Source organism: Indicator indicator, chromosome 28, assembly GCF_027791375.1.
Source record: "Indicator indicator isolate 239-I01 chromosome 28, UM_Iind_1.1, whole genome shotgun sequence".
NCBI lineage: Eukaryota > Metazoa > Chordata > Aves > Piciformes > Indicatoridae > Indicator > Indicator indicator.
This window is the reverse complement of record NC_072037.1, coordinates 6,447,142-6,471,880: the sequence shown is the minus strand read 5'-3', so window position 1 is coordinate 6,471,880 and position 24,739 is coordinate 6,447,142. Positions and strand designations below refer to the sequence as shown.

At 48.5% G+C, this 24,739-nt stretch overlaps 1 protein-coding gene across 1 annotated transcript in view; it reads right to left on the bottom strand.

Annotated features, from left to right (window-relative positions):
* The window catches only part of COL27A1 (collagen type XXVII alpha 1 chain), a 159,109-nt gene that overhangs the window by 34,288 nt on the left and 100,082 nt on the right, over positions 1–24,739 (bottom strand). The window contains exons 28-37 of the mRNA XM_054393343.1: positions 21,915–21,968; positions 12,823–12,876; positions 11,855–11,899; positions 11,652–11,696; positions 11,394–11,447; positions 10,551–10,604; positions 8,056–8,109; positions 6,039–6,092; positions 5,011–5,064; positions 3,467–3,574 (exon numbers count right to left, since the gene is read on the bottom strand). Coding sequence (XP_054249318.1) covers positions 3,467–3,574; positions 5,011–5,064; positions 6,039–6,092; positions 8,056–8,109; positions 10,551–10,604; positions 11,394–11,447; positions 11,652–11,696; positions 11,855–11,899; positions 12,823–12,876; positions 21,915–21,968 — 576 coding nt within the window. The remainder of the gene's footprint in view (positions 1–3,466; positions 3,575–5,010; positions 5,065–6,038; positions 6,093–8,055; positions 8,110–10,550; positions 10,605–11,393; positions 11,448–11,651; positions 11,697–11,854; positions 11,900–12,822; positions 12,877–21,914; positions 21,969–24,739) is intronic.

The following is a 24,739-nucleotide window of genomic DNA, read 5'->3' as shown; positions in this document are numbered from 1 at the left end:
TTGTTGGCACAGGCAGCTTGCCAGGTTTGTTGTGTGTGTCTCTCCCACTGACAGCACAGAAGCATCACCACCTCCCCTGTTCCTTTGTAGATGAGCAGGATATCTGAATGTGTTTGAGCAGAAGCAAACATCTCTAGGAAATCAGTGGATCCAGGCAGGAATGCAGTGAAGCATGGATGTAAGGACTTCTGAGTGTCACGCCAGCAGAGAAAAAACGAAGATGCAAAGCTAAAGATGAAATTCTCATTAAAAACATCTAAACTGAGTACTGGACAGCACAACACCCTCACATCAGATGCACTAAAACCACATGCATGGTGGAATGTGCATCTCCACAGCCAGCATGCCTCTTCCCACCGATGCAAGTGCCTCCACACCTTCTCCAGGCAGTTCCAGTGCCACCCTACAAAGCCTGGGCAGGAGTTCATCACCATGCAGCCTTGGCATTTGTTTTGGGTGAATACCTCTGGAATTTTGGTTATCTTTGTCAAGCAGCATTAAAGCCTCACTGTCCATCCTATATGTTTGTGGTGGGCCTGTGCCTGAGGTGGCTTTTGTGGCATGTTGGTTTCATGTTCCAGCTTCCAATCCTCAGCTGAAGAGGGCTGCAGTTATCTCTGATGGTTTCAATCCCTGAGCTGTAAACTTTATCTTGACAGAAATCTAAGGAAGAAGCCACCAATATTTGTGCATTTTCTCCATGGGAAGGTAGGATAAAAGTCTCAAAGGGAAAAAATGGGAAGAGAAAAAATGATTTGCCCTCTGCCAGAGGACTTCCATCCTTGAATTACCTCAGTGAGTACAGGAACAGCAGCTGATTAGGTAAGGGCTGGGTTTTTGGCAGGGGAGGCAAAGCTAGCTGGAACCTGCATGGTCCCTGAGTCTGCTTGAGTTTGGACATAAGGATATACAAAGCAGCACATTAAAATAGTAGATGGAAGTACAGCACTAGGCAGTAAAACCCAAAAAACTAAAAAGGAGTGATTATGGGCAGGAATCTTGGCTCTGTTGACTCTTTTTTTTTAATAAAACAGAAAATGGCATCACATTCCCAGGGACATGCTGGCAAATAGCAGGGGCAGATTCTGAGAGAATCTATATTTCATATGCTAGAACTTAATATGGCTTTTGCTTGACTTTAGTATTTTTATTGGTTCTTTAAACACACACAGTGTAAACACAGGAACCTGCCAGAAGCACAGCCCAGGGAGGGCTGGGCTCCAAGGGCAGCTGTCCAGCTGTGCCAGCCTGCAGCTGGGAGGGAACTGGGATACTGGGGACCATCCCTTGCCTGTGGTACAGTCCTAGTCCTGCAAAGAGCTTCTCAAGGGTACAAGGGCCTGTGGTTGAAGATGGCCTTATCCGGGGCAGGTCTACAGCCCTATTCTGCACACTGATGGAGCTGCACCACAGTATTAAGCCAATGTTTCCACTTTCTAGTCAAGTCAGCACTCAAATCCCAACCTCAGCCCAAAAATAACATAAATCCATCCCCTTTGCTAGTTCCAACCCCTCACACCCTTCTCTCTGCCCTCTTTTTAGCCAGCCATAACATCACCAAATGGAAAAACAAAACTCTTCAGCAAAGAGCATCCACACAGCTCTCAGAGGTACCTGCTTGCCCTGCTGCCTCCTACCTATCCCAAGCAGAGATTTCAGAGCTGCCATCAAACTTGGTGAGACTTGGGCTACTCATTCCTTCTGATGTGCTGGGGCTGCTCACATGCCACCTGGAGAGGTGTGGTGTGGAAGCCAGCAGCAAGGCTCATGGTACAGGTGCATGGCCACTCTGGCCAGACAGTGGCTATGGCTTCACAGAGAGAGCCCTACAAGTCCATACTTTCTATAACTTTGATCCACAACAACAATTACAACACAACTGTTTTGGTTGGAAGAGTTCTTTAAGCTCACCAAGTCCAACTGTTAACCCAGCACGGCTAAGTTGCCACTAAGCCATGTTCCTCAGCACCACATCTTGATGGCTTTTTAATCCCTCCAGGGATGGGAACTCCACCACTTCTTTGGACAGCCTGTTCCAGAGCTTGACAACTCTTTTTGGGGAAGAAATTTTTCCTCGTGTCCAATCTAAACCCTCACTGGTGAACTTAAGGCTGTTTCCTGTTATCCTATCTCAAGGACAAATCATGTCATCAAGCTGACAAACCACATTTCAAGCAGAAGAGCAGCCCACTGGGGTACTGGGCAGAGCTAACCTCCATCTGGCACCACAAAAGAGACCTTGCCCAACTCCTCTGGCCCCACAGCTCTCACCTCAGAGTCAGAATCATATTTTTTCTGTGGCACTAAGCTCAAAACTTCTAAGTGAACCAGACATGCCTATGATAATCACTGAATATTCAGGAACAATTTTCTGCTAATTTCTTCTATTTGTTTTCTGTGTCTAAGGAGAAAACTTTAGAAGGGGAAAACAGAAGTGAGCAAGTAATCATCAACCAGCAGAAAGTAAAATCTGGCCATTTCCAAACTGTGGCAGGGGAAACTCTGCTTCTCTGTCCATCCTTCTCTCAGACCCTGCAAGGTGGCCTACTCTACAGATGCAGTATAAAGAGGCACAGTGCCCCAAAGCCTATGGCAGACCAGAGAAGAGATCCACATCTCAAGTGTTTATCCTGATGAAGAGAGTAAACCCTCTCCTGGTTGTAGTTTTTCACAAAAAATAACACTCTTCATGATGACATTCACAGGAGTCACATCTCAGATGTCTTCCTGCCCTAACCACCATCATGGTTCACTGCCTGCCATCTGCCTTTTAGTCTGCCCACAGGTGCTTTGCTGCAACATGCCATGCCCTGTTACAATAAAGTTAATGTCTGCAGTAATTGCTACCTTTGTCAAAAGAAAAAAAAAAGGGCAAAAAAAGGGGAAAAAAACCCAGGAAAAAATAAAAAAAAAGAGGAAACAAGTAAACATAAAAACCCCAACCAAACAACACCAACCAAAAACAAAAAAAAAGATAAAAAGAAAAAGGAGAAAATTAGAAAAAGAGCCTATTTATTTCTTACCAGGGTTAAACACAGTCCAGGGTCCCAGACACAAGACTGTAAACTTTCTTTTGCCCTCTTGTTGCAGAAGGATCCCCTCTCCAGAGGAGCTGGTTTGCCTCCTGCAGCCAGAGCTCAGTGCATGCCCTCTGTGCCCTGTGCCAGAGCTGGGGAGCAGGGACTGCACCTGCAGGCCTGTGCTGCAGCCCTTGGGAAGGTTCCAGTCATCCTGAACCCAGGGAGCTGCACAACAGCAGGTAGCAGTCTGCTGATCCTTTTGGGGCTAGATGTGGCTGCTGGTTTGGAAACCAAAGTGCAGATGGCCCTGTGGAGGAGCTGTGCTGGCAAATGGTGATCTGAGATGCACACACCACTACCTGGGCAGCCTGGGAGAGGAGCACTAATTCCCTTGGGACCCCCACAGAGCAGCTATGGGGGTGAGCAGGCTGGGTTTGCAGACTCACTCGGACACCTGTGATGCCAGGATATCCTGGGGGCCCTTCTTTTCCCTTCAGTCCTTCATTGCCTTTTTCTCCTTTCTCTCCTTCCAGGCCCTGGTCTCCTTTGTCTCCCTGTGGAAGAGAGGAGGTTAGGAGCTTTTCATACCCACACAACCATACCTGGCCCTTGCAAGATAAAAACCCACCACATAATTAATATTTCAGGAGGCTGGGAGGAGGGCAGCCTGCAAGCAAGAGGATGAATGAGGTTGAGTCATAACACACTTGACATTTAACAAAGTGAGCAAAAAGTGAACCTTTTGGCTGGAGTAGAAGGATCTCCCCCATCACCCAGGGTCATGTGAACCCCTTTGCTTCTCCTGCAATAAGGCCTGAACCTCCCAAATGAATGAGACAGGCTGACAAGATCTTAAAGTCACCCAGAAGCCCTGAGCATGGGATGCTGAAAGGTTTTTAATAGGATGGGTTTGTCTGGAGTGGCTGCATGGCTCTTGCTGCCAAATGGGCATCAGCCCAGGACTTGAATAAACCCTCTGTGAAACATCTCCTCTTGCCCCTGTGAAGGATTTGTAGTCCAGGCACTAGGCATCATATCAAATCACTCTTCTTATAACTGATGGCACAAAATCTTCTGGAGACAATCAAGAAGGCCAATTCTGTACTGACAGCAAACTTGTGCACCCAACCAGCCTTGACAGAGTCATTTTTCCACTAGCATCTGCATTAGGGAGAGCACAGCACCATCTGATCTGGTTATAGAAATGCTCCCACAGCAAGCAGCTGCTCTTCTACTGTCCACAAACACAGTCAAGGTTGAGAAGATCTGGTCTGGTTCAAGAGCTCTTAGGCACAGTTAGTGGTGGCAAGAAAATACAGAAGTCTTTAAGGAAGAGTCTTTTGGCCCAGAATTCAGAGATAAGCAGGAGCAGAGACACATGGCAAATAGTTTAACTAGAACGAAGCAATAAAGTGCATTGTTGTGGGACTGGCTGCCTTTCCTTTCCATGGAACAAAACTGTTGGCCTCTTTGGAAAGGCTGGCTGTGCAGGGACAGAAATTAGAGTCCTGAGCCAAAGGCAAGGTAGCAAAGTCACAGCAGTGAGATACACAGCACAGTGCAAGCCCTGGGTGAGCACCTGGGGCTTTGCCAAGAAGAAGGGAATCTGATTTCTTCACTTGCTAATCGCGTTCTGGTCAGCCCCATGCAGAGTGATGGACAGTTCCTGATTCCCCCTGCCAGGGCCCAGGAATTCCTGATTAGCTGGAAATTTAATCTGTAAAGACTCAAATAAAACAGAAAAGTTGTTGGATTTTGAAGAACTTGACCTTTTTGGAGATCTGATTGGATGCCAAAAATGTGGGTAAGGAGCAAAACAGGAGGAGTCCGTTATGTGTGCTTGCAGAAAAAAAAATTCCTTAGAGGGAGCAGTGCAGAGGCTTATTGCACAGGGGACTCAACAAACCCCTTGGCTTCAACCTTGCCCTGGGAACCATGGGGGCCTGAGTGCATGAGGATGTGCATGAGAGCTGAAATGAGTGAGGTTTACCTTGACACCGTCTGGCCCAGGTGGTCCATTGTCCCCTTCCAGCCCTGATTCTCCCTGCAAGACAGAAACAAGCAGCATAAGGCTGTGCCTAAACCTGCTCTATTCTCATTCTCAGCTCTCTGCAGATGAATGAGAATTGTAGACTGGAAGAGATCTTTCAGATCGTCAAGGCAAACAGTTAACCCAGCACTGCCAGGTCACCACTAAACCATGTCCCTCAGCACCACTTCTACAAGGCTTTTAATTCCCTCCAGGGATGGGGATTCCACCACTTCTCTGGGCAGCCTGCTCCAGGGCTGGTCAACTCTTTGGGTGAAGAAATTTTTCCTCATGTCCAACCTAAACCTCCCCTGGAGCAACTTGAGGTTGTTTCCTCTTGTCCTGTCAAGGACAGCAAGTTGTGGCTGCAGGGACAGGAGCCCCACACTGCACTTTGACACATGTCCTATCTCATATCCTAATGCTGAACAAGCTTTTCCTGGAGCAGGAGTGGGAATTCAGCCTCTTGCTTTATTCTGAGCCGTGGTTTCTCCTCCATGGATCCTGCTGCTAGCTGGCAAGAAGGTCTCCTTCCCCGTGTTGAAAAGGGAGCTCAGTCTGTATTCACTTAACCTGGGACTTCCCATCCTGCTCCAACAACTGACCTTAGTCCCAAGAAGGGACAAGAGGCACAGCCAGCATCAATCCCTGCATTCATCCTGTCCCTGGCTGCCTCCCATGGGTGCACAGTGCTACCAGTGTTTCCCTGCTTAATGCTGAGCAGGCTGTAACCTCCTGGTGAACAGGACCAGTCTGTTCCCTCACTCCCCATCTCATACAGGAGGTTGTCACAGCAGCTCTGTAGCTTTGGAGAGGCTCATGCAGGCTGGTGAGCTCCACAAGACAGACTCTGCCAGGAAGGTCTTTCCACCACTCAGAAGCAGCAAAGGACATATGGGTTACAGCATGCCCAGGTCAGGGTCTGCCAGGGAACAGAGCCTTTGGGGAACTGATAAGGCACAGATCATCTACCAGATGATTGTACTTACTCTTTGGCCAGTGAGGCCTTGCTCTCCAGGGACTCCCAACTGGCCAGGGTCACCCTAAAAAGAAGGAACCAGACATGGAGATGAGCTGTTTATGAACAGCAAGCAAGCATGGAACACTTCCCACTGCACCCAGAATGTTGACTCTTTCTTTTCTTCTCCCACACAAACACCTTCACTTCACTTGCAAGGGGGTCTCACAGTACAGGCTGGCATCACCAATGCTTCTGCTCACACAGAGTCATCACACACCTTACAGGCTCTGTTGCAATGATCAACCACGTTGAAAGGGACCTGAAGGATCATTTGGTTCAACTCTTCTTGGCAAAAGTGTGGTCTAGTTAAGGTGGCCCAGAACCCTGTCCAGCTGAATCTTGGAAGTGTTCAATGCTGACTACTCCATCACTTCCCTGGGGAGATTATTCCAATGGCTGATTGTCCCTGTGCATTTTTTTTTCCTGAGCCTAACTGGAAATTCCCCAGGAGTAACTTGCACCCATTAACCTTTGTCTTTTCCATATAACTCCTTGTAGAAAGGGAATCTCCATCTTCTTTGTAGCCACCCTTTAAATACTGGAGCACTATTTAAATGATACTTGACAAAGGATAGAGGTGGAGGAGAGGTTTGTCCTGTCTGCAGCTGCAGAGCCAGAAGATATTGCCTTGGCCTGGCCCTTCAGCAGAAGAGTAGCAATACTGGGTGCAATGCAGTGTTGCATCAGGCACAACCAGAGCCAGCAGTTAGTTCTTTGAGCCTCAGCATGACTGATCAGGGTGGAGAAGAACCTGAGCCTTTGATGGCACCAAAATGAGAGTGAACAGAAGGTGCTGGAGCTGGCAAACAAAGGGACCTTGGTGACAGGCTAGGAGTTTGCAATTCAGCATGGAGAATACAATGGTCACAGGACAACTACCTCCCACAGGTCCCCATCCAAGCCAACACCTTTGCAAGGAGGAGAGCTCACAAAATGCAGAGACATAAGGGAAAAAGCTTTGACCCATCCATACATCTCATCCTGCAGCCAACTGGTCTGCAAGCAATGGCTGTCCAGAGCAACTCCAGCCTGTCCCAGCACCTCCCAGCTCAGGAGAAGGAGCAGCTTGGGAGACTTGCTCCGTGACTCCTCAGCAAGGATGTGTGCCACTGGCAGCTGGTAAAGGGGTGTTTGTGCAAGCCACTGAATCCTGTGGCTGAGGAGGGCAGCCAGGAGCAGAGGAGCTGAAACACTCGTGCAGTATCAGGGTGCCAGAGACACGGTAGCTCCAGTGAAGCTTCAGAAGATTTGCCAAGGAAAACATGGCAAAGGATGGGGCTGGGGGTGGGGAGTGCAGGACACCAAAGAGGAAATTGCATTTAATTCCCACACCGAGTCTGTTCAAAAGCTCTGCACACAGAAGCAAACCTTCAAACCAAGTGGAAAGGGGGTTAGGATAAAATAACCCCCCCTCTGAACTGCTCAGCACAGGCATCTTATTCAAACAAAGAGATGGTTTTTATAGGCCTTTCCATGTGGACAAGAAGGTGCATTCATGGCTCTGGAGCAGGGCATCCTTCCCCCATAACCATGAGAGGAGTTCAGTCCCTCAGAGCTAAGGCTTGGAAACTGTGGTGGGACCTTGTCTGAGGGTATTTTTAAGCTTGGGACCTTCCTAAGACTCTTGTTTCAAATGAGAAGCTGCCTGGATCTCTGGGTCTTGAGAACTCTCCACTCAGATTTTGCATCTGCAAAGGAGTAGAGCTTCGTTCCCAAGGTCCTTCACAGCTCTTGAGGCACAAGATCCCTGGGACAATGCTTCTCCCCAGCACTGACAGCCTCCCCCTCGAGATGGGGCTCAGGAATTTGTAACCAAGGGCTTGAAGTTAACCTGATTTTGTTTCTCAGACTTTATCTTTTGTGGAATGTGCTTTCTGCTGCTGCTGCTGGAGGGTGAACCTGCAACGTTACCCGGTCCTGCAGGAATAGAAGTTGCTCTTATCTCCCTGGTCTGACTGAGAAACTGCACTAAGGGTTTCTCTTACCTTCATGCCAGGTTCACCTGCAAGGCCAGGTTGTCCTATTGAGCCAGGCGGTCCCTGGAAAGGAAAAAAGCAGGATAATGAAAAAGCCCATTGTAACCAAGTAGAAAGCAAGATCAAAGACATAATTCCTTTAGCAGAGCTCTCCTGGGACAGCAGAGCCCTGGTTGCAATGTAATTACCTCCCTGGAGCTAGCTCAGGCTACACAGCATCAAAGAGGCCCAGTTGTGCCTGGTTTCTGGGAGGACTCCACTCGTCTCTCACACCTCCCCTCTTCCCAGCCTCCCAGCAGCCCCCCAGCCTCCTCTGCCAAGCACCTTGCTCCAACTCCTTCCAACCCCTCTGCTCTCTAAGATTAGTGACCATGCCAAGGAGCAGCACTGGGACTAGTTGGGGCAGAAGGGAGAAGGTCCAGAACTAGGCTTGAAAGGCTCCAGCAGGTTGGCTGGCACAGTGGATAACAAAAATTCTCAGCTGTGCTCATGCTCCCTGCTCCCCATGACTATTACTACCGGTGTGGGAACATTGCCCATGCTACTGGTCTAATTTAGGTTGTGGTAAAGCATTACACAGCCCCAGGGTCTGCAGGCACATTGAGCTGTCCTGCCTTTGCAGAAGCAGATGACCCAGCTTGGAGCTGAGCTACTGGCCCCATGCTTCCAGCAAGTGAGTGGCACAATAGTGCTGTCTTCAGCTGTCCAGGACAGCTGAAAGGAGCCAAGAGAACAACAAGGTTACACCAAAGACCCCAGCACAAACTATGGCTGCATTAACCTTGCCATCCATCACTCACTTTCTCTGGCTGTAATGGGCCAACAAACATCTTAATGCCAGCAGCTGGGCTTGGGCCAAAAATGCACATCACAGGGCTGTCACCAGGGTGAAAAACCCATGTCTGGCAGATGAGATGATGTGGCTTATCTGTCTGAGCACAGACCCTGGTGGAGGGGTTTGGCAACTCTCAAAGAGTGAAAACTGAGCTGGAAAAGTATGGGAAGTAAGATAAAAAGACAGGAGATGAGAGAATGACCTTGCAAACTGTTCTCACTCAGTGTCCAGCTGCCATATGCAGCCTTGAGCTAGAGGGGTCAGGTTCATTTGCTATCTTTAGTACCAAGATCAGTTGGGAGCTTTAATCTGTGTACATTTTCTGCTACCTCTGCATAAGGAATGAGAATTTGTACAACAAGGCCAAAGATGGGACAGCAAAACTTGTCCTTAAAGGATTTGAGTGGTTTATTTACTCATGGTATTTGCTTTCCGGACAACAATCTCCCTTCTCTTTACAGTTGGGAATAAAGGGAAAAATAGAGCACATAGTCAAGGGAGCACTCTGCTGCCCAGGGAATAAAGCCAGCTCCTGGCTTGCTGAAATGGATTCAGGGAGAGGAGGGGGAGGAGGGGGTGCATTGGGTTTATGAACAAATGGTCAAACCACGCAATGAGAAAATGGAAGCTCCAATGAAAGCAAAAATCCTACTTTGGTTTCTCCAGAGGTGCCAACACAGAGAAAAGCTCCTGGAAGAGTCACAGAGTTGAATAAAGCTCTGTACTTTCTTGGTTGGCAACATGCAGAGTGGCTTGGTAGCACTTTTCCAGCTCCCCAGTGTGGTTTACCATGCTGAGAGCTCGTTCCATTCCATCCAGCAGCCATGAGAATGGAAACTTTCCTGACTCACACCCTTTGCAGAAGGCTGCATTCAAAGCCACCTTCACTGCTGCTTTCACAACCCAGTGTAACATCACATCCACATTACAGCTCAGGACCAATGGAAAGAAGCTACCCAAGGGGAACTGGCACACCTGGGATAAACAGCCAAAGCTATAACGCTTCAAGGGGAAGGAAATCAAGCCAAGGCTGCAGATGAGTCAGGAGGAAACCACGGAGGCATCTCCTGCACTCCATCAAGGCAGTGTTTGGCAGTTGCTGCTCCTTTGGTTGTGGTGTGTTTGTGCCACTGCTTCATGGCAACAGCAGCCCAAAAGCACAGCCAGCAGCAAAGGTGCTTCTCTGAGCTTTCTCCACTGGCTCCACTCCACTGGAGTGGCTTCTGATGGGACTGTCCTAGCAGTCCAGGAGGACTGACATAAGAGTGTCTCATCAGCAATGGCACCAGGGAGTGGGAGGGACCAGTTCTCAGTCTGAATTGGTTTTTGGTCTGTTTCTCTACAGCCTGGTGCAGAAAGGTGTCCCTGCTGTGGTCATAGAGCCATGCCTGGGATATGCTTGTCAGTGTGATCAGCTTTGAGAGGTTTCTCCTGTTGTGAAGATGTGTCTGCACAGCTACCAGCTGGGTGTCTATGGCCTGTGATGGAAATGGTGCTCAGATTTCTGACTTTCACTGTTTTCTTTGGAAGTTAGTTTCCTACTTGAGGGGAACGCTTTGTGCTCGTGTCCCCACGTGTGGAAGGATGTGCCTCTGCACCTCTCCTCCTCCCTCAGTCCTGCCACTGGTGATGCAAGGGGAAAACAAATAGGAGCAAAGATCAGACCTACCTTATGCCCAATTTCTCCCAAAGGCCCAGGTGGTCCCTGTGGTCCTTGTGGACCCTGAAAAACAGAGACACAAGGCTCTTTTCATTACAGCTCTTTTCATTTGTGAAGGGCCATCACTTCCATGGTCTGTAAGAGCAAACACCATTTCCACCCACGTCACAGTAGAGTTATGCAGTGTGCAAGAGAAGGCAGGTGAGGTGGAGAGGCCAGCAGTGGGTGTGCTGAGGCACCTTAACAGGCAAACAGCTCTAAAGGTTCTTCATCTTTTTGGCTCATGTCTAAGCAACTACAGCTGACAACCTGACCATGCCTGCTATACCCTCTGCCTTCGAAGTCCAGCTCAGTCCCCATAGACACAAAAGACGACCTCTCTTTCTGCTTTGGTGGTGCTGTGGGCCCTTCTTGAGGTCTGTGTCTTCACTTCTCACCTCCCAGTGCCTCCCCCAAAGCTGTGGGTTTGGTTCTGACACTGTCAGCCTCCCATCCACTGCCCCTTCTGCTCTACCTACCAGTGCAGTCCAACCCCTCCTGTTACATCTGACTCTCTCCCAGACCCAGCCTTGCCCTTTTTTCCTCCCTTCCCTTCTGAAATCCAGCCCAGGCTGTATCCTACACTCTCCCTGGTTGATCCATGGCTCCCTTTTGCTTTCCATGGGTCTGACCTTGTCTTCCCTCATTGCCTCCTAGGAGCCTAGCCAAGTCTTTCACATCTGTGACCACACTGGAATTGGCAAGGACAGAGAAGCTGGGATAGGAATAAGTAGTGGGGAAGAGAGAGACAGACAATGAAATGAAGTGTCTGGGTCAGTAGCATAGATGAAGAGAGAGTGATAAGACACTTGCCGGGTCGCCTGGAGCCCCTTTTGCTCCTGGAGGTCCAGAAGGTCCTTGGATACCCTAAAAAAATTAAAAATACCAAAGTCAGCTCCAACTCCCTAGAAATCCTTCCTGCCTGTCAGCAGTAACGTGCATCTCATGAAATGCTTACAGAGGGCCCTGTAAGTGAGACACCGTCCATGATCCTCCTCCTGGACCAGGACTCAAACCTCACAGCCTTGAGTGGAAGGAGGTTATGAGAAGAAGCACCAGGGATGGACTCACCGGGAAGCCACGTGCTCCTGTCTCCCCAGTCTCACCCATCTTCCCCTGTGGACACACAGTTACAGCAATTAGCAGCTGGGAACGTGCTGAGACACCTGCAAGGCCTTGGCCAGTGGAAGCTGCAGTTCCCTGGGCACTGTGTCTGTGTAGCTACCCCCATGGGGGACTGACACCATGCCAGGTGGCTCTCTCAGAGGACATACCTGCAGCCCATTTGGTCCCAGCTTGCCTGGCTCCCCTGGTCGACCCTGCAAAGCAAGAAGACAAAGACACTTTGGCACGAGCCAAAACTTGGTGTTCCTCTGCCACAACACATCTGCTCTTGCATTTTTGTGCATCAAATATCCCCTCCAGTTTCCTGCAGTATTTGAGATGCCAAATGCCCAGCATCCTGCACTGAGGAACACCCCAACCAGCAGAGAGCATGGGCAATGGGCTGCATGACCTAAAGCTTTTGGAGCAAAGACTGTCAGGGCATGAAATCAGGGAGATTCTCCACCCAAGTTCCATTCACAGGGCCATGTGTACCATGCAGGAGATGGAGTCTATGATGTTCAATGGCAGGAAACTGGTCCAGCTCTGCCACACTATTCTTATATCAGGCTGCTGCCAAAGAGAGACACTCTCCCATAGACTCATCTCAGAGCCTACTGTGGAGCAGGCTCACCCTGGGTGAGGATCTGCTTGGGTAGGGTATCTGCCTCTGGCTCTCTTTGCATCAGGCTTCTCTTGCCCTGCATTTTTACCCTATCCTGATCTAACTAACATGAAGTACATCAGAACAGTTACATATTCCCCCCCAAGGCCATGTTTTACCATTCATGTTAAATTGCTCTGATTTTCCTGCTACAGACATCTCAATCAAGCACACTGACTGTCAGTTAAGCTACTCCCTTTTCCTGCAAGGGACTCTCTTATTTTAGCAGAGGTCCTTTTTATGTTTTTGGACTCTGTATTCAGGGACTCAGAACCCAGCAGCCAGAGCCCTGATGCCCACATTGGACAGATTTTACTGTGCTTGCACAAAAGACTCATCCCTGCTGGCTGATCCTCATGGAGCAATTGACCATTCCCTGTTCCTAGAGGAGAACATGACCTTGATTCTGCTCAGAGCATTCCACAACACAGCTAAGAGAAGCCTTGACCAAGCTGGCCACCTTCTGGGACTCACCTTGACACCTCGTGGCCCTGGCTCACCTACTGGTCCATCAGGCCCTCTGGGACCCTGGAAAAAGGCAAAAATAAGAACACAGGTTGTAATTCTCCCTGGAAAATACAGCAGTCACCCTGGCTTTGGCCACCAGCAAAGCCCATGAGATCAATCCTGGCTAAGCCAACCCATACCTGCTTGGGTTGAGCTCAGCAGCTTGGAACCCAGGACTCAAAAGAACTTTTCTTTGGTTTGTTGCTTCATTTCTCACCATTACCAGCACAGAGCACCAAAACATCTTTTATTCCTGTTAAACCAACTGCCAGCCACAAACCAGAGGAGAGGAGCAGGCCAGGAACAACCTTATTTTCAGGTAACAGTTACACAACAGTTTTGCAACACACAGACTTGCAGGTCTAGCCTTACTGTTAGCAAACCTCTTCCTTCCTAGAAACCCTGCTTTGCCAGCTTCCCCTGCCCTTAACTCTCAGCACACTGCTGTCTTATGGTCATGATCGGGGCAATAAAGCTACAAAATATAGAGAGGCACACAAGCCCCCACTGTAGGGTACCTTCACAACTGTGTTGGGCCCCAAGATGCTCCCAAAGAGCAGGGCTTGTTTGCTGGCAGCTGAGTTCCAAGCCTCCAGCTCCAGTTACCTGCTATTTAAAGAGCTGGCTGCTGCTAAGGACCAGGCAGGTGCTCATGCATATGCAAGATGTATGCTGGGAGAAGAGCAGCCTGACTGCCTGCTTTGGCATGTCTGGTCCTATGCCCAGCATCTGCTCCTGGGTGTGTGTGCAGCAGGAACCAGCAACTCAGGAGGTGCATGGGATACAGCAAATGCTCATGGCACGTTCAAGAGTTCAGGTGAGGAGCCGCCCTGCACATGATTAACTGAAATGGAACAGTTCTCCTTGTGCTTTCCAGAGGGTTCTAAGTGAGGAGAACCTTGGGAAGCAAGGATAGCTGGGATCTAGCTCCAAGGCTAACTTCAGAAGAGCTGAACACAGCTCTCTGCACTGTTTGAACCCCCCAAAACAGTGGGACACACCGACAGAGAGTAAACAGAGCCATGGTCAGGGAAAAGAAGAGAGTGAACAAAAGGTTTATCAAGAGACCCTATTAACACATAGCCTGATTAGGAACATGACATGAGCACAGTTGGGACTCTCAGGCACTACTGCAATAGAAATAACAAATAAAAACACAGAGCAGTGCTAGAATGTAGTGGTGAGAGGAATCCTGAGAGCAGGCCAGTGCGGAAATAGAGAAAACAGGAGCCAGCGAGCTTCATCGGGATGCAAACCGAGTGCCAAAAGTAATAACAGGGCTAGGGAGTCAGTGCGTTAGAAAAGCAACTCCAGTGTGACAGGCAGAGAGAGAGAGACTCACAAAGAGCAGCAGTGTAACAGCAGAAGATGTGTGGGAGACTCAGCCAAATTATTACAGCAGGCAAACATTGTCAATATAAAATAATGCAAAAGCTTCTACTGTGCCTGGCAAAGCCCTGTGCTGCTGAGCCTCCCAGAGACTGAACAGCCAAACGCCTGCCATGTGTGGCAGTAAGACACAGCTCTGAGGAGTGCTCAGCCTGGTCTCCAGGACAGATGGACAGAGAAGGGCTGTGCAGCAGATGGGAACCCCACAACCAAATGGGATGTGTCACAGGTTGGTGCTTTGCTGCTCTAATGTGAGAGCAGCTCTCACCAGCCCTGGACGTCAAGCGCCCTGCTGATGCTGGCCCTGAGATCAGAGAGCAATAAGGACAAAAAATTGTATTAGTCCATGTCCCTGTAAACCTCAAAGCACAATGACATAAACCAGAAGGTCATTTAAAAGCAGGACTACTGGCAGCCCAAGTCAGACACAGCTGGAAGCTTGGAGGCATCTGAGGAGCTGTCTGGGTGACTAGGGCACCCATCAATCCAGCAAAACACACAGACCTGCCCTGGGCTAGGTACTGGACTGCCCAAAAAGAAGGGAGATGGCAGTATGTGTATGGCATGGGCACCCTGGGAAAACACCTTGCCATCCAACTTCTCACCTTCCCTGAAAAACAAACTGTTCCCCTCCTCTCTGAGCAGCCACTCAGATATTTTGTGATCTTTACTGTTCAAGCTGATGGGGTCAGCTGCTTGTGAAGAGGATATATGTGCAGAGGGGAAGGACACTCAGTAGTTCAGGCCCGGTATGTCAGAGAGTGCAGGTATCAGAGGCAAGTAGGACACGAAAACAACAGTGATGACCCAGGTTAGAGGTTTCCAGAACAGATGTGGCCAGGAAAGAAAAGTGGAATGTGTCTAGCTCCTCCACACTCATCTTCTCTAGCCTGTTCTGCCCTGCTCATCCCTTTTGCCAGTGCTGGGCTGCTCTGAGCTGGATGGAGGCTACTGGGTGCCCTCAGTCCTCACTCAGCCTCAGTGGAGGCTGTGGTTCTCTGGTCCAACCCAGCAGGGCTGGCTGGGGACTTGCTTATGGTATCCTGGTTTCCTCCAGCAGAGCCCTGTCATCAGCATCACAGGGTCTGCCAGGCCAATCTCATGTCACAGCAGCCACCTGCCTAATCTCATCACAACACATCCCATCGGCATCTGACCTAAAGAAAGAGAAAGTGACCCTGTAGTTGCAAATGCAAGGAGCAAGCTTCATCATCACCAGCTTCCTGGGCTGAAACCCAGGATAAATGCTTCCCTTAATATGCTCTGACAGGACAGGCTACATTTAGTCAATTAGTTAAATCTTTCAAACTCTCTTTTACTGACAGTGCTGGTTAGAGAGGAGTGAGCGAGGTCCTGGCAGCTCTCCAGGGAGCATCCCTTGCCAAATGCTGCGAGGCACAGCATGCTGCCTTTCCCCTGCAGACCTGGCAGCTTGGCCTTGCAGACAGGGCTCAGCACAGCTCCCCAGGCTCCCCCTGGACCCTCAGCACTTCCAAATTAACTGAGCAGCCAGGCATGCTACCCTGAGAGCAGGGCAGAGGGACCAGGGTGGGCATAGAACCACAGAAGCATAGAATTCTTTTGGCTGGAAAAGACCTCTAAGGTCATTGAGTTCAATTATTAGCCCAGCGCTGCCACATCACCACTAAACAACATCCCTCAGCACCACAGCTACATGGTTTTTAAACCCCTCCAGGGATGGGGACTCCACCACTGCCCTGGGCAACCTGTTCCACAGCTTGACAACACTTTTGGAGAAGAAATTGTTCCTAATGCCCAATGCCCAACTTAAACCTTCATTGGTGCAACATGAGGCTGTTTCCTCTTGTCCTATCACTTATTTTTTGGGAGAAGAAACCAATCCCCACATTGCTCCAACCTCTTTTTGGGGAGTTTTGGAGAGAAAGGTCTCCCTTGAGCCTTCTTTTCTCCAGACTAACAACCTCAGTTGCCTCAGCATCTTCTCAGAAGACTTGTTCTCTAGAGAGGCACCTTGGAGAGTGTCCTCCTAAGGACATGTGCAGCATGGACCCATCCTAAGAATGGGGTAAGGAGGCTGCAGTGAAAGCCATGGCTCTTATCACTGGTGTCAGCATTTCTAGGAGACCTTGACACAGAGAAGGAAGCTTTTCTTTGCTCTGTGTTAGTATTTATACAGCAGCACACAGCTCAGGAAAGGTCCCACTGGGCCAGGGCTGTGCAAACAGTGCAAGCTCCAAGCAGCTTTACAATGTAAACAGGAAAAAAAGGAAGTTTAAATTGAGACCTGTACACTCCTTTGCACAGAGGCAGCCAGGGTGCAGAGTGATACAGGCTCATGGAGCATTGGAGAATCTTTCTCCACTGTTTCACCAAAACCAGGAGGAAAAGAATAGGCAGCTTAAAGGCATTGCCATGTCTGTCTCAAAGCAGTTCACCCAAGGTCATGCAGGGAGTCACAGCACAGGGACATGCCTAGGCAGTCCCACTGCAGCACATGAGCTACAAGACCAAGTGCCATCACTCATTGCTACCTAGATGAAGATGTTCCCCTTCTGGCTGTGTAGTCAGGCAAGAGGAGCCACACTGGTATTGCACAGGAAATCAGGGCTCCAGTGCTCCAGCTGCAGTAAGCCATGCTTGTGCTGAGCTCCTGGATCTCAGCAGTTGCAAGACACTTGGGGCTGGGCAGAGCCCAGCTGTTTTTAAATTCTGGTATCAACATCCTTTGTAGGCACATTTCTCATGGTCACCCCTTTGTGGTTCCCCACAGAGCTATGTAGGAGAAAGCTGGTGTTAAGCCCTTGCGAGTCTTACCTGCAGTCATGTTCTGCCCCCTGTAAGCATGAGTTATTTTCAATGTAGGCTCCAGCAGTGGTAGAAAACAGGTCCCAGTGCCCCACATGTCAAGAGCTTGTTTCCCTCAGAGACATGGAATACTGAGCAGCACTATCAGCCATCCCAGAGCAAACAAAGTACAACGACGCTCGCCTGATATGAAGTGCACCAGCTCACTAGTGCAGGGGAATTCAGCTCCAGGCTTTGAAGATCAGGTTTACTGCTAGTCCATGTGAGGTGACAGAGATACAGCCTGATGCTAGAGCAGAGAACATCCCTGCAGAACAGAGCTAAATACTCAACAAGGTGTTTCTCCCAAATGGTGCTGTATTTCCCCCTGTTTAAACAGATAGAGCTGAGAGGCATAACCAGCTTCTGAAGAGCAGAAGCAGCAGCACAAACAAATGGACAGTAGCTCCTTTCCAGGAATCCAAAGCTTCTTCCTTATTCCTTTATCCAAATATTGATATTCCACTATCACAGTCTGGCCAAATGAAAAGCAAGCAGATGCCTTGAGTGAAGCTGAAGGGACACATCCCTGGCCATAGATCTGTAGCTAACATTTCCTTAAACAATTCTAAAGCATCTCCAGCTGACTAGAAAGATCCCTGGGAGCAAAACAAGAGACCTCTGCTTTTTCTCCATGAACAACTTCTCAGCTGGGCCTGGAAGTAGCAACAGTTTTCAGGTTTGTTTAGACAACTCCACTTTATAAGCCCCAGACATTTACAAATCCCTGCAGCCAGCCATGCTGCGGTGCCTTGGGTTCAGGTGGCAGACTCAGTGGTCCTCTCCTACCCAAAGCAGCAGGGTGCTGGGAGAGGAGCTGGGCATGTCTTAGCTCCTCTTTGCAGGTTTCACCTGGGCCAGAGTTAATGCAAGAGCCTGCTGAAGGAATGGCATGTTGGAAAAGAGAAATATGCTTTGGGGTTTGAAGAGCTCCTCTGAATCACCCAGTGACAGGACAGAATATTGACAAACACCTTGGCCAGAGGAACAGGGCAAGGTCAGTCACTTCACAGCAGGATTTGTGATCTGAGTTCCAAAGTCATGGTTCCCATTGATATTTAACCTTTTGTGGAGATTCTTATCTAATATCTGGGCTTTTTGGTATCCCTATCGTCAACAAAGGATGCTGGAGGCCACAAGCTCTCCTGCTGTGAGGAGCTGATTACACAAATGTGCTTTTAAATTTAAGTGAGATAGGGTGAGGGACTTGCTGAATCAGCCAACTCCGAATTTAAACCTTGATTTGGTTAAATAATTAGGTTGAAATGTGTGCATAGCTGTCACTAGATGAATATTAAGCACATGCCTAAGTGCTAGACTGAGCACGGATGAAGCGAAATCAGCCTGAGCTCACAGATCCAAGTTTCTTATCCTTAGGGAAAGAGGAGAAGGGAAATCACTTTTGTGGAAGAATCAGCATCACTTTGATGGGCTAAACAAAGACCTGGGAAGGAACACAAGCCTTGCAATGATTAAAAATAACGGTCACCATTTTAAAGGACTTTTCTTTCTAAAATTTGTACTTATATCCTGACACTACAAAAGCTATCACAACATAAATACAGACCCCAAAAGGTCTCCATTGTTCTTCACAATCAAAACCATATTTGCTATTTACGTTTCCTTCAAAAGCAGAATTGCTTTAATGAAGTATCCACAAACACAGCTCATGGAATCCACAAACATCTGGTGGAGGCTGCATTCATATTTCCACTCTGAATTGAATTACATCCCTTTTGTAAGCTAGGACAGACAGAGGGTAATGTCTGAAATTACAATTGGGGGATCATTTCCCTATCCTGAGAAAACCAAGAGCCGGAATAGCAGGACAGACTAAGCAAAGAAAGAATACTGTGTGCCTGGAATATCTTCTGAGAGCATGAAGAGAAGGAAAACGTGAGAGGGGAATATACAAAGCAGAAATGCTACAGGCAGGAGAACTGCTGGTCCTTACAATACCAACTTTCCCACTAAAATCTGTAGGATAGCAGAGCAGCATCCAAGTTCCCTCTCTCTGCTGGGCATCTTAGAAAGGATGTCTGTCTGTCTGTCTTGCAAATTCTGCATGGATTGTATCACTGTGAAGCTCAAATGCACCAAATCTGCACCATGCCACGGTCCGGCAGTGAGTGTTGAGGGCAGGATCAGTGCAAAGCACCATCAGCAGATCAGGTGCCACTGACAGAGGCTTACCCCTCACTGATACCAGCGTCCTTAGGGCAGGATCAAGCCCTTAGGTGCACCCTCTTCCCTGGGTGCTGCCTCCTGTTCTACCTCCACGTTCTGCACCTCCTGGGTGACATTTTGCAGGGCGTTGCAGCCAGCTGGGTTAGAGCTACTGCTGCATTTCTATTTTCCAGGGCTGGGATGCCCTTTGATGTCTGGGTTTCCTCAGCAGAGGAATGTCCAGGGGCACAGAGTCTGCTGGACTCGACATCTGAAGAGGAAATGCAACCCAAGGCCCTGAAGCGGAATGTCTCTGCCATGCAGTACATAGTTCTGAGGATGGACAGTGCTGGCACCAGTTGGTGTCCTGTGGGGGTTCTCCTGAGGGTTTGGCACCCACTCTCTGGAGCTAGCTACACCCAAAGGAAGGTTTCTGCCATGCCAACCAACATCCTTTCTTAGCAGCTGAATACAACTTTGCCCTTGGTTTTACCTCATGTAATAATAAGAATTCCCCCTGGATGCATTCCTGTACAACCTGATCTAGGTGAACTTGCATTAGCAGGGGGGTTGGACTAGATGACCTCCAAAGGCCACTTCCAACCCCCACCATGCTGGGATTCTGTGATTCCTGGCAGTACAAGTGGAGCTGAAAACAGCCTGGTCAGTTGTACTTTCCTTGTGCATTGAAGACTTTAGGCCAATGCAGATGTAAGAAGCTGAAGAACATTTCTGCAAGTGAATCTCACCCAAGCAGAGAGCCAAACACCACAGCTGCACGCAGCTGCCTGCTGTAAGGAGAGGCTCCATGCCAGGGGATGTGGCTGGCATCCTTGGCTGGCATCTGGGAATACACAGTGCTGGGGCTCCTTCTCCATCACTGCACATGTTTAAAGGCAGTGGTAGAAATATCTGACCCCCTGAGAGCACCCACCTCTCCAAGAGCTACAGTTTGCAGCCTGCGTTCTTTCACAAGGTGTTTCCTGTTCAGCTCTGTGCTGTAGTTTTACCTTGAGATGTTTTTCCACTGTCCATTCACAGTCTCCTATGAAAGGATGCCTCCAGCTTCTCATCTGTCATGGACATGGATGTCCCAGGCAGCTCAGTTAATTGCTGCTATGCAGCACAGAGAAACCTTGCACCCTAAGGGACCCTCTGAAAGTGGAGCTGGAGAACAAGAACCAGGGGCCTTCCCACTGAGGAGAACAGAGCCAAGGAAGTTGTTTTTCCCAGCCACAAGCTAAAAGCTGAACCCTGATAGGCATCTGCTGCTCTTGAATGTTACTGCTGTCCTTGTAGCTGTGCTTTTATGCTTAAAGCAGTTCCAGGGTACATAACTCTGTGGTTATAAAGCTTTCTAGTTGGTTATTCCATTTCCCTTTGCTGGTCTCAGCTACCTGAAGAGAGTATTAGCTCTGCTATAGAGAAACAAATGTAATCCTTGGCTGTCTTGAATTCCCCAGGCAGGAGTTGCAGTAGAAGCAGAGACTGGGGGTGGGTAAAGTGCATAGTTTACTCCAGCCTGTGTCTTTGAAATGAAGCATGGAAACAGATCTCGTAAGATCCTTGGAGGGAGAAATGCAAAACATGTTGTTGTTGGGGCCTGCAGCAGAAGCCATGTGCACTCACCATTAATACTTTGTAAAGCAGCTGGACAAGGGAAAACAACCCAAAGCAGGGATGCTCCTGCAATGAATGTACCATTGAAGAAGAAAGATTGAGGAGCTCAGTGGGACATGGGTTGGATGTCACAGGCAGGAAAACAAGAAGCTTCAGCAGGCCTAGAGGTCACTCTACTGTGGGCTGTCACCCAAATAGAGCAGGAAGAACCACACATGAAGTCACACAGAGTGCTAGTGAAATATTTATCCAGTGTACCATGTGCTTGGAGCACTGTCAGTGATGCTGGTTAGTGCCATTACCCAGCAACCAGGCTGGGGGTCTGCTCTTTCCTGGCAGAGTGAGGTTTCACACATGCTTCGTGGTGTGGTACTCTTTAGAAATGTAGAGATAAAATCAAGACCTTGTGTTATGGGCTGGAAAAACCCACGGAGAGATAGGGGACATGCTTAGAATTTTATCTACTGACAGTGCAAGCCACACCTTTCTCTACCAGAAGATATTAATCCTGTGAGACTGAAAGGGAAGACACGAGAAAAGGAGGCAGTCTGGCTCCTTGCCAGCTTTATTTCTGCCTTCTTCATCTCTTGATTCTTCTTCATGGTGTAACATCTCCTGCTTTATCTGCCTCTGGTTAAATCACAACACTTCACATCCCAGCTGCTCTCCACCCATTGGCAGCAAAGGCACTTTTACTGGTCCTCTACCTGCACCCTTTTTCCCAGCCCAGATGCATCTTCAGGTGACTGAACCCTCCTCACCATCTGCCCCAGAAGTGTCCATAACAATTGCTTTGACATTGCAGGTGGCTGGGAAAGGTGCACTGGACCACTTCCAGGATAAACTCTACACTGGGACCCCCTCCTGCCTGTACACATCACTTGCATTTGCAGCCCTTGGAGGACTCGCTCCAGTGACCACAGTCTTTATACACAGCAGACACGTGGCTGTGGAGGTGCTGCCCAACTGTTGCTCATCTTCACACCCCCAAACACTCACACCAGCTGACTTCCAATGGCTGAAACAGGAGAGAGAGAAAAACTTGTGAAAGCACTTACCCTGCGGCCCTTCGTCCCTCTAATCCCTGGTGCACCACGGACTCCTGTTGGACCCTGGAAGGAGAGAAAAGGGAAAAAAATTGAAGATGGAGAAGGAGGAAGAAGGCAGCAGATGTTGAGAGGATCCCACATGTGATCTGCAGGGGCCTCAGACACAGACTCTTGACCAGCAGGTTGGTTCAAAAAACTCATGCCAAAGACATGACCTTGTCTGTAGATGCTCTTTTTTAAAAAACTTGCTGAATGTCTTTGGATTATGAACATTTAGGCCAAGGATCCTGGCTGTGGTTTGTGTGCTTAAATATCTGCAGCTTGTTGTCTAAGTGGTGTGATCTGAAGAGAAACTCAACATCCAGAATTCCCTTCGAAGCTATTAAAAGCAGCTGTTGCTCAGTATCTGTACAAAAATCATAATAACCAAGATCTGCCTTTCAGTTGTCCAAACACAAAATCAGACACCTCAGCTTAGGTATCCAAGTGTGACCTTTTCAGTCAAATACGGATTTTTATCTTCAAGTAACTGTTGCCCTGTTAGTGCTGCCAGAAATGCTAATTTCATTTGGATGCTTGGTGCTGTGGGTGATCCTGCTCTTACACTTACTGAAAGATTTCAGGTTTTCTTTGTACAAACTCGGGTTTGTACATACTTGAGTTGTTAATGTGCATACAGAAGATGCAGATGAAAATGAAACAGCTCTTTTTTTTTTTTTTTTCTTTTTTCTGTTTGGATATTTTTCAGATTAAAAAATGAGAGATTATATTTAATTACCAGGATTTATTTCTGTATTATGACTTCAAAAACTTGTATTTAAAGGTAGGGTCTTTCTGCTGTCAGAAAAGAAAACCTCAGATTGACACATTCCATTCTTACTCTCTCAAGCATTCCACATCAAAGCTTTGCTATTTATACATTCATAGTTTTTTACCAAGTGTCAACCCTGCAAACTCTACCAAGGATCAGAACAAAACTGGACTGTGGTCTTCCTCCTGCTTGTTCCACTGCCACTAATAAAGATTTTGCTTTTGGAATGGAGGTATCTTTCAGCAAGTTCAGCATATAAATGCTTAGCTGTTCTCACTCAAGATGGAAAAGTTAGTTGCCTGTAACTATATTTGCAGTCCCAGTAAATCTTGGGTTTGCCAGTGAGTCAGTAGCGACTGGCACAGACAGGCAGTGGATGTGTCAGATGCCTGTTTTATAGAGATTTTTATGATAAACTCATACTGAAATGAAATTCTTTGTTGGCATTTGGAATATCCTCCTGGAAGTCTCAGCCTATCCCAAGTGGCTTATTAAAACACAAGCACAGGAATATTTGTTATGATGGCAAAATGTTGAGGAAAGTACTAGATCTCATGCTGGGAATGTCAAGGAACTGTTCAGGAGGAGATGAGTGACCTTTAATATCACTACATGTGCACAGCATTTTCAAAACTGTGTATTAACAAAAGATGTGCCAGGATGCGAGCAAGAGGAGGGGAAAAGGAATTCACAAGCCTCAGTAAGCTGAAATTAAGGACAGAGTTTCCTGCCATTGACTCTACCTTTGCTTCCCACTCCCAATCACCCTCTGTTGAATTAATCAGCCATCAAGAGCTGCTAAGGCTCAAAGATTTTAACAGTTCAGGACAAACAACAACAGCATGCCTCAGGTCTGGCTTGAAAAGCAAATAATGAATGTTTGGTGGAGAAACAGCTGGAGTTAATGAGTGGGGATTTGATATTAAGAGATTATTTGATTTACTGGCTTTGTGGGGAAGTTTGACTTATTGAATTAAGACTTTTTAAAATGCAGTCTTGGAGGAAACATTTGGCTTGGATGAGCTTGCTATTTGCCTGCAGAAGAACAGGGAACTGAGGGCAATGGCAGGACCTGGGGATGGTTTCAGCTCCAAGAGCTCTGCAGAGAGGTTTCAGCATCTCTACTCCAAGTTGATGTCTCAGCTCATACTGCTGTTGTCATGCCCCAGTGAAGTAAGAAGACCCCCAGCCTTAACTGAAGCTACTGGTTAGTGGTGCACTAGATAAGGCTTCAGGATTGGGAGCCCTCTGCCACATGGTGAGTGAAGAACCCACTTCTGTTCAGGACACACTCCTGTCCTCCCCATGCTCACAGACATGGAGAAAACAGGGGGCTTCTCTAACGCTCCAGCTACCCCCAAGTCAGGCAGCAGCTAGCGTGCTAAGAAAACTGCTAAGAAAGGGACATCTGCAGATCTCCACCTGCCTCCTAGACTCCTGTCAACAGCAAGTACTGCCGCAAGGGGCCACAGAGCAGCTAAGGGCTGTGGGCAGCATCATTCTCCTTGCATAGCAAGGGCCTGGCCCAGTGCCATGCTGATGCTCTTCTGGTAGGGATAGGTCACCCTGAGGTGCTGCTTGACCTCAGACCTTTTCTTGCCCTCACCTCCAATGACTTGCAACTGTGAAATCTCTCCTCAAGCAGCAGCTGGTATACTCAGAGCATCCCCTGAGCTCTCTGCAGTGGGCAGAGCTGCTGCTGACCTGGAGGCCAAACCTTTGGCACTGCCCAGGCCTTTCACTGCTGTGATCTTCCTCCCAATTAACAAAGCTGTGGGAATTCACACACTGAGCAAAATCCATTCTCTGTACCCTCCTGGAGCTGCCTTTCTGCTGGTTCCAGCACAGGACACGTAGTGGTGTTTGTGCTGCTGGGAGAGCTGGAGCTCCGTCTAAACAATGGCTGTGGGAAACTGGGGCCACACGAGAATCTGCTCCACATCAATTGCACGCTCCAGCCACAGCTGCACATGTACCAGATGAGCACAGCCAGATGGAGGATGCATCTGGGGGCAGCTGCTCT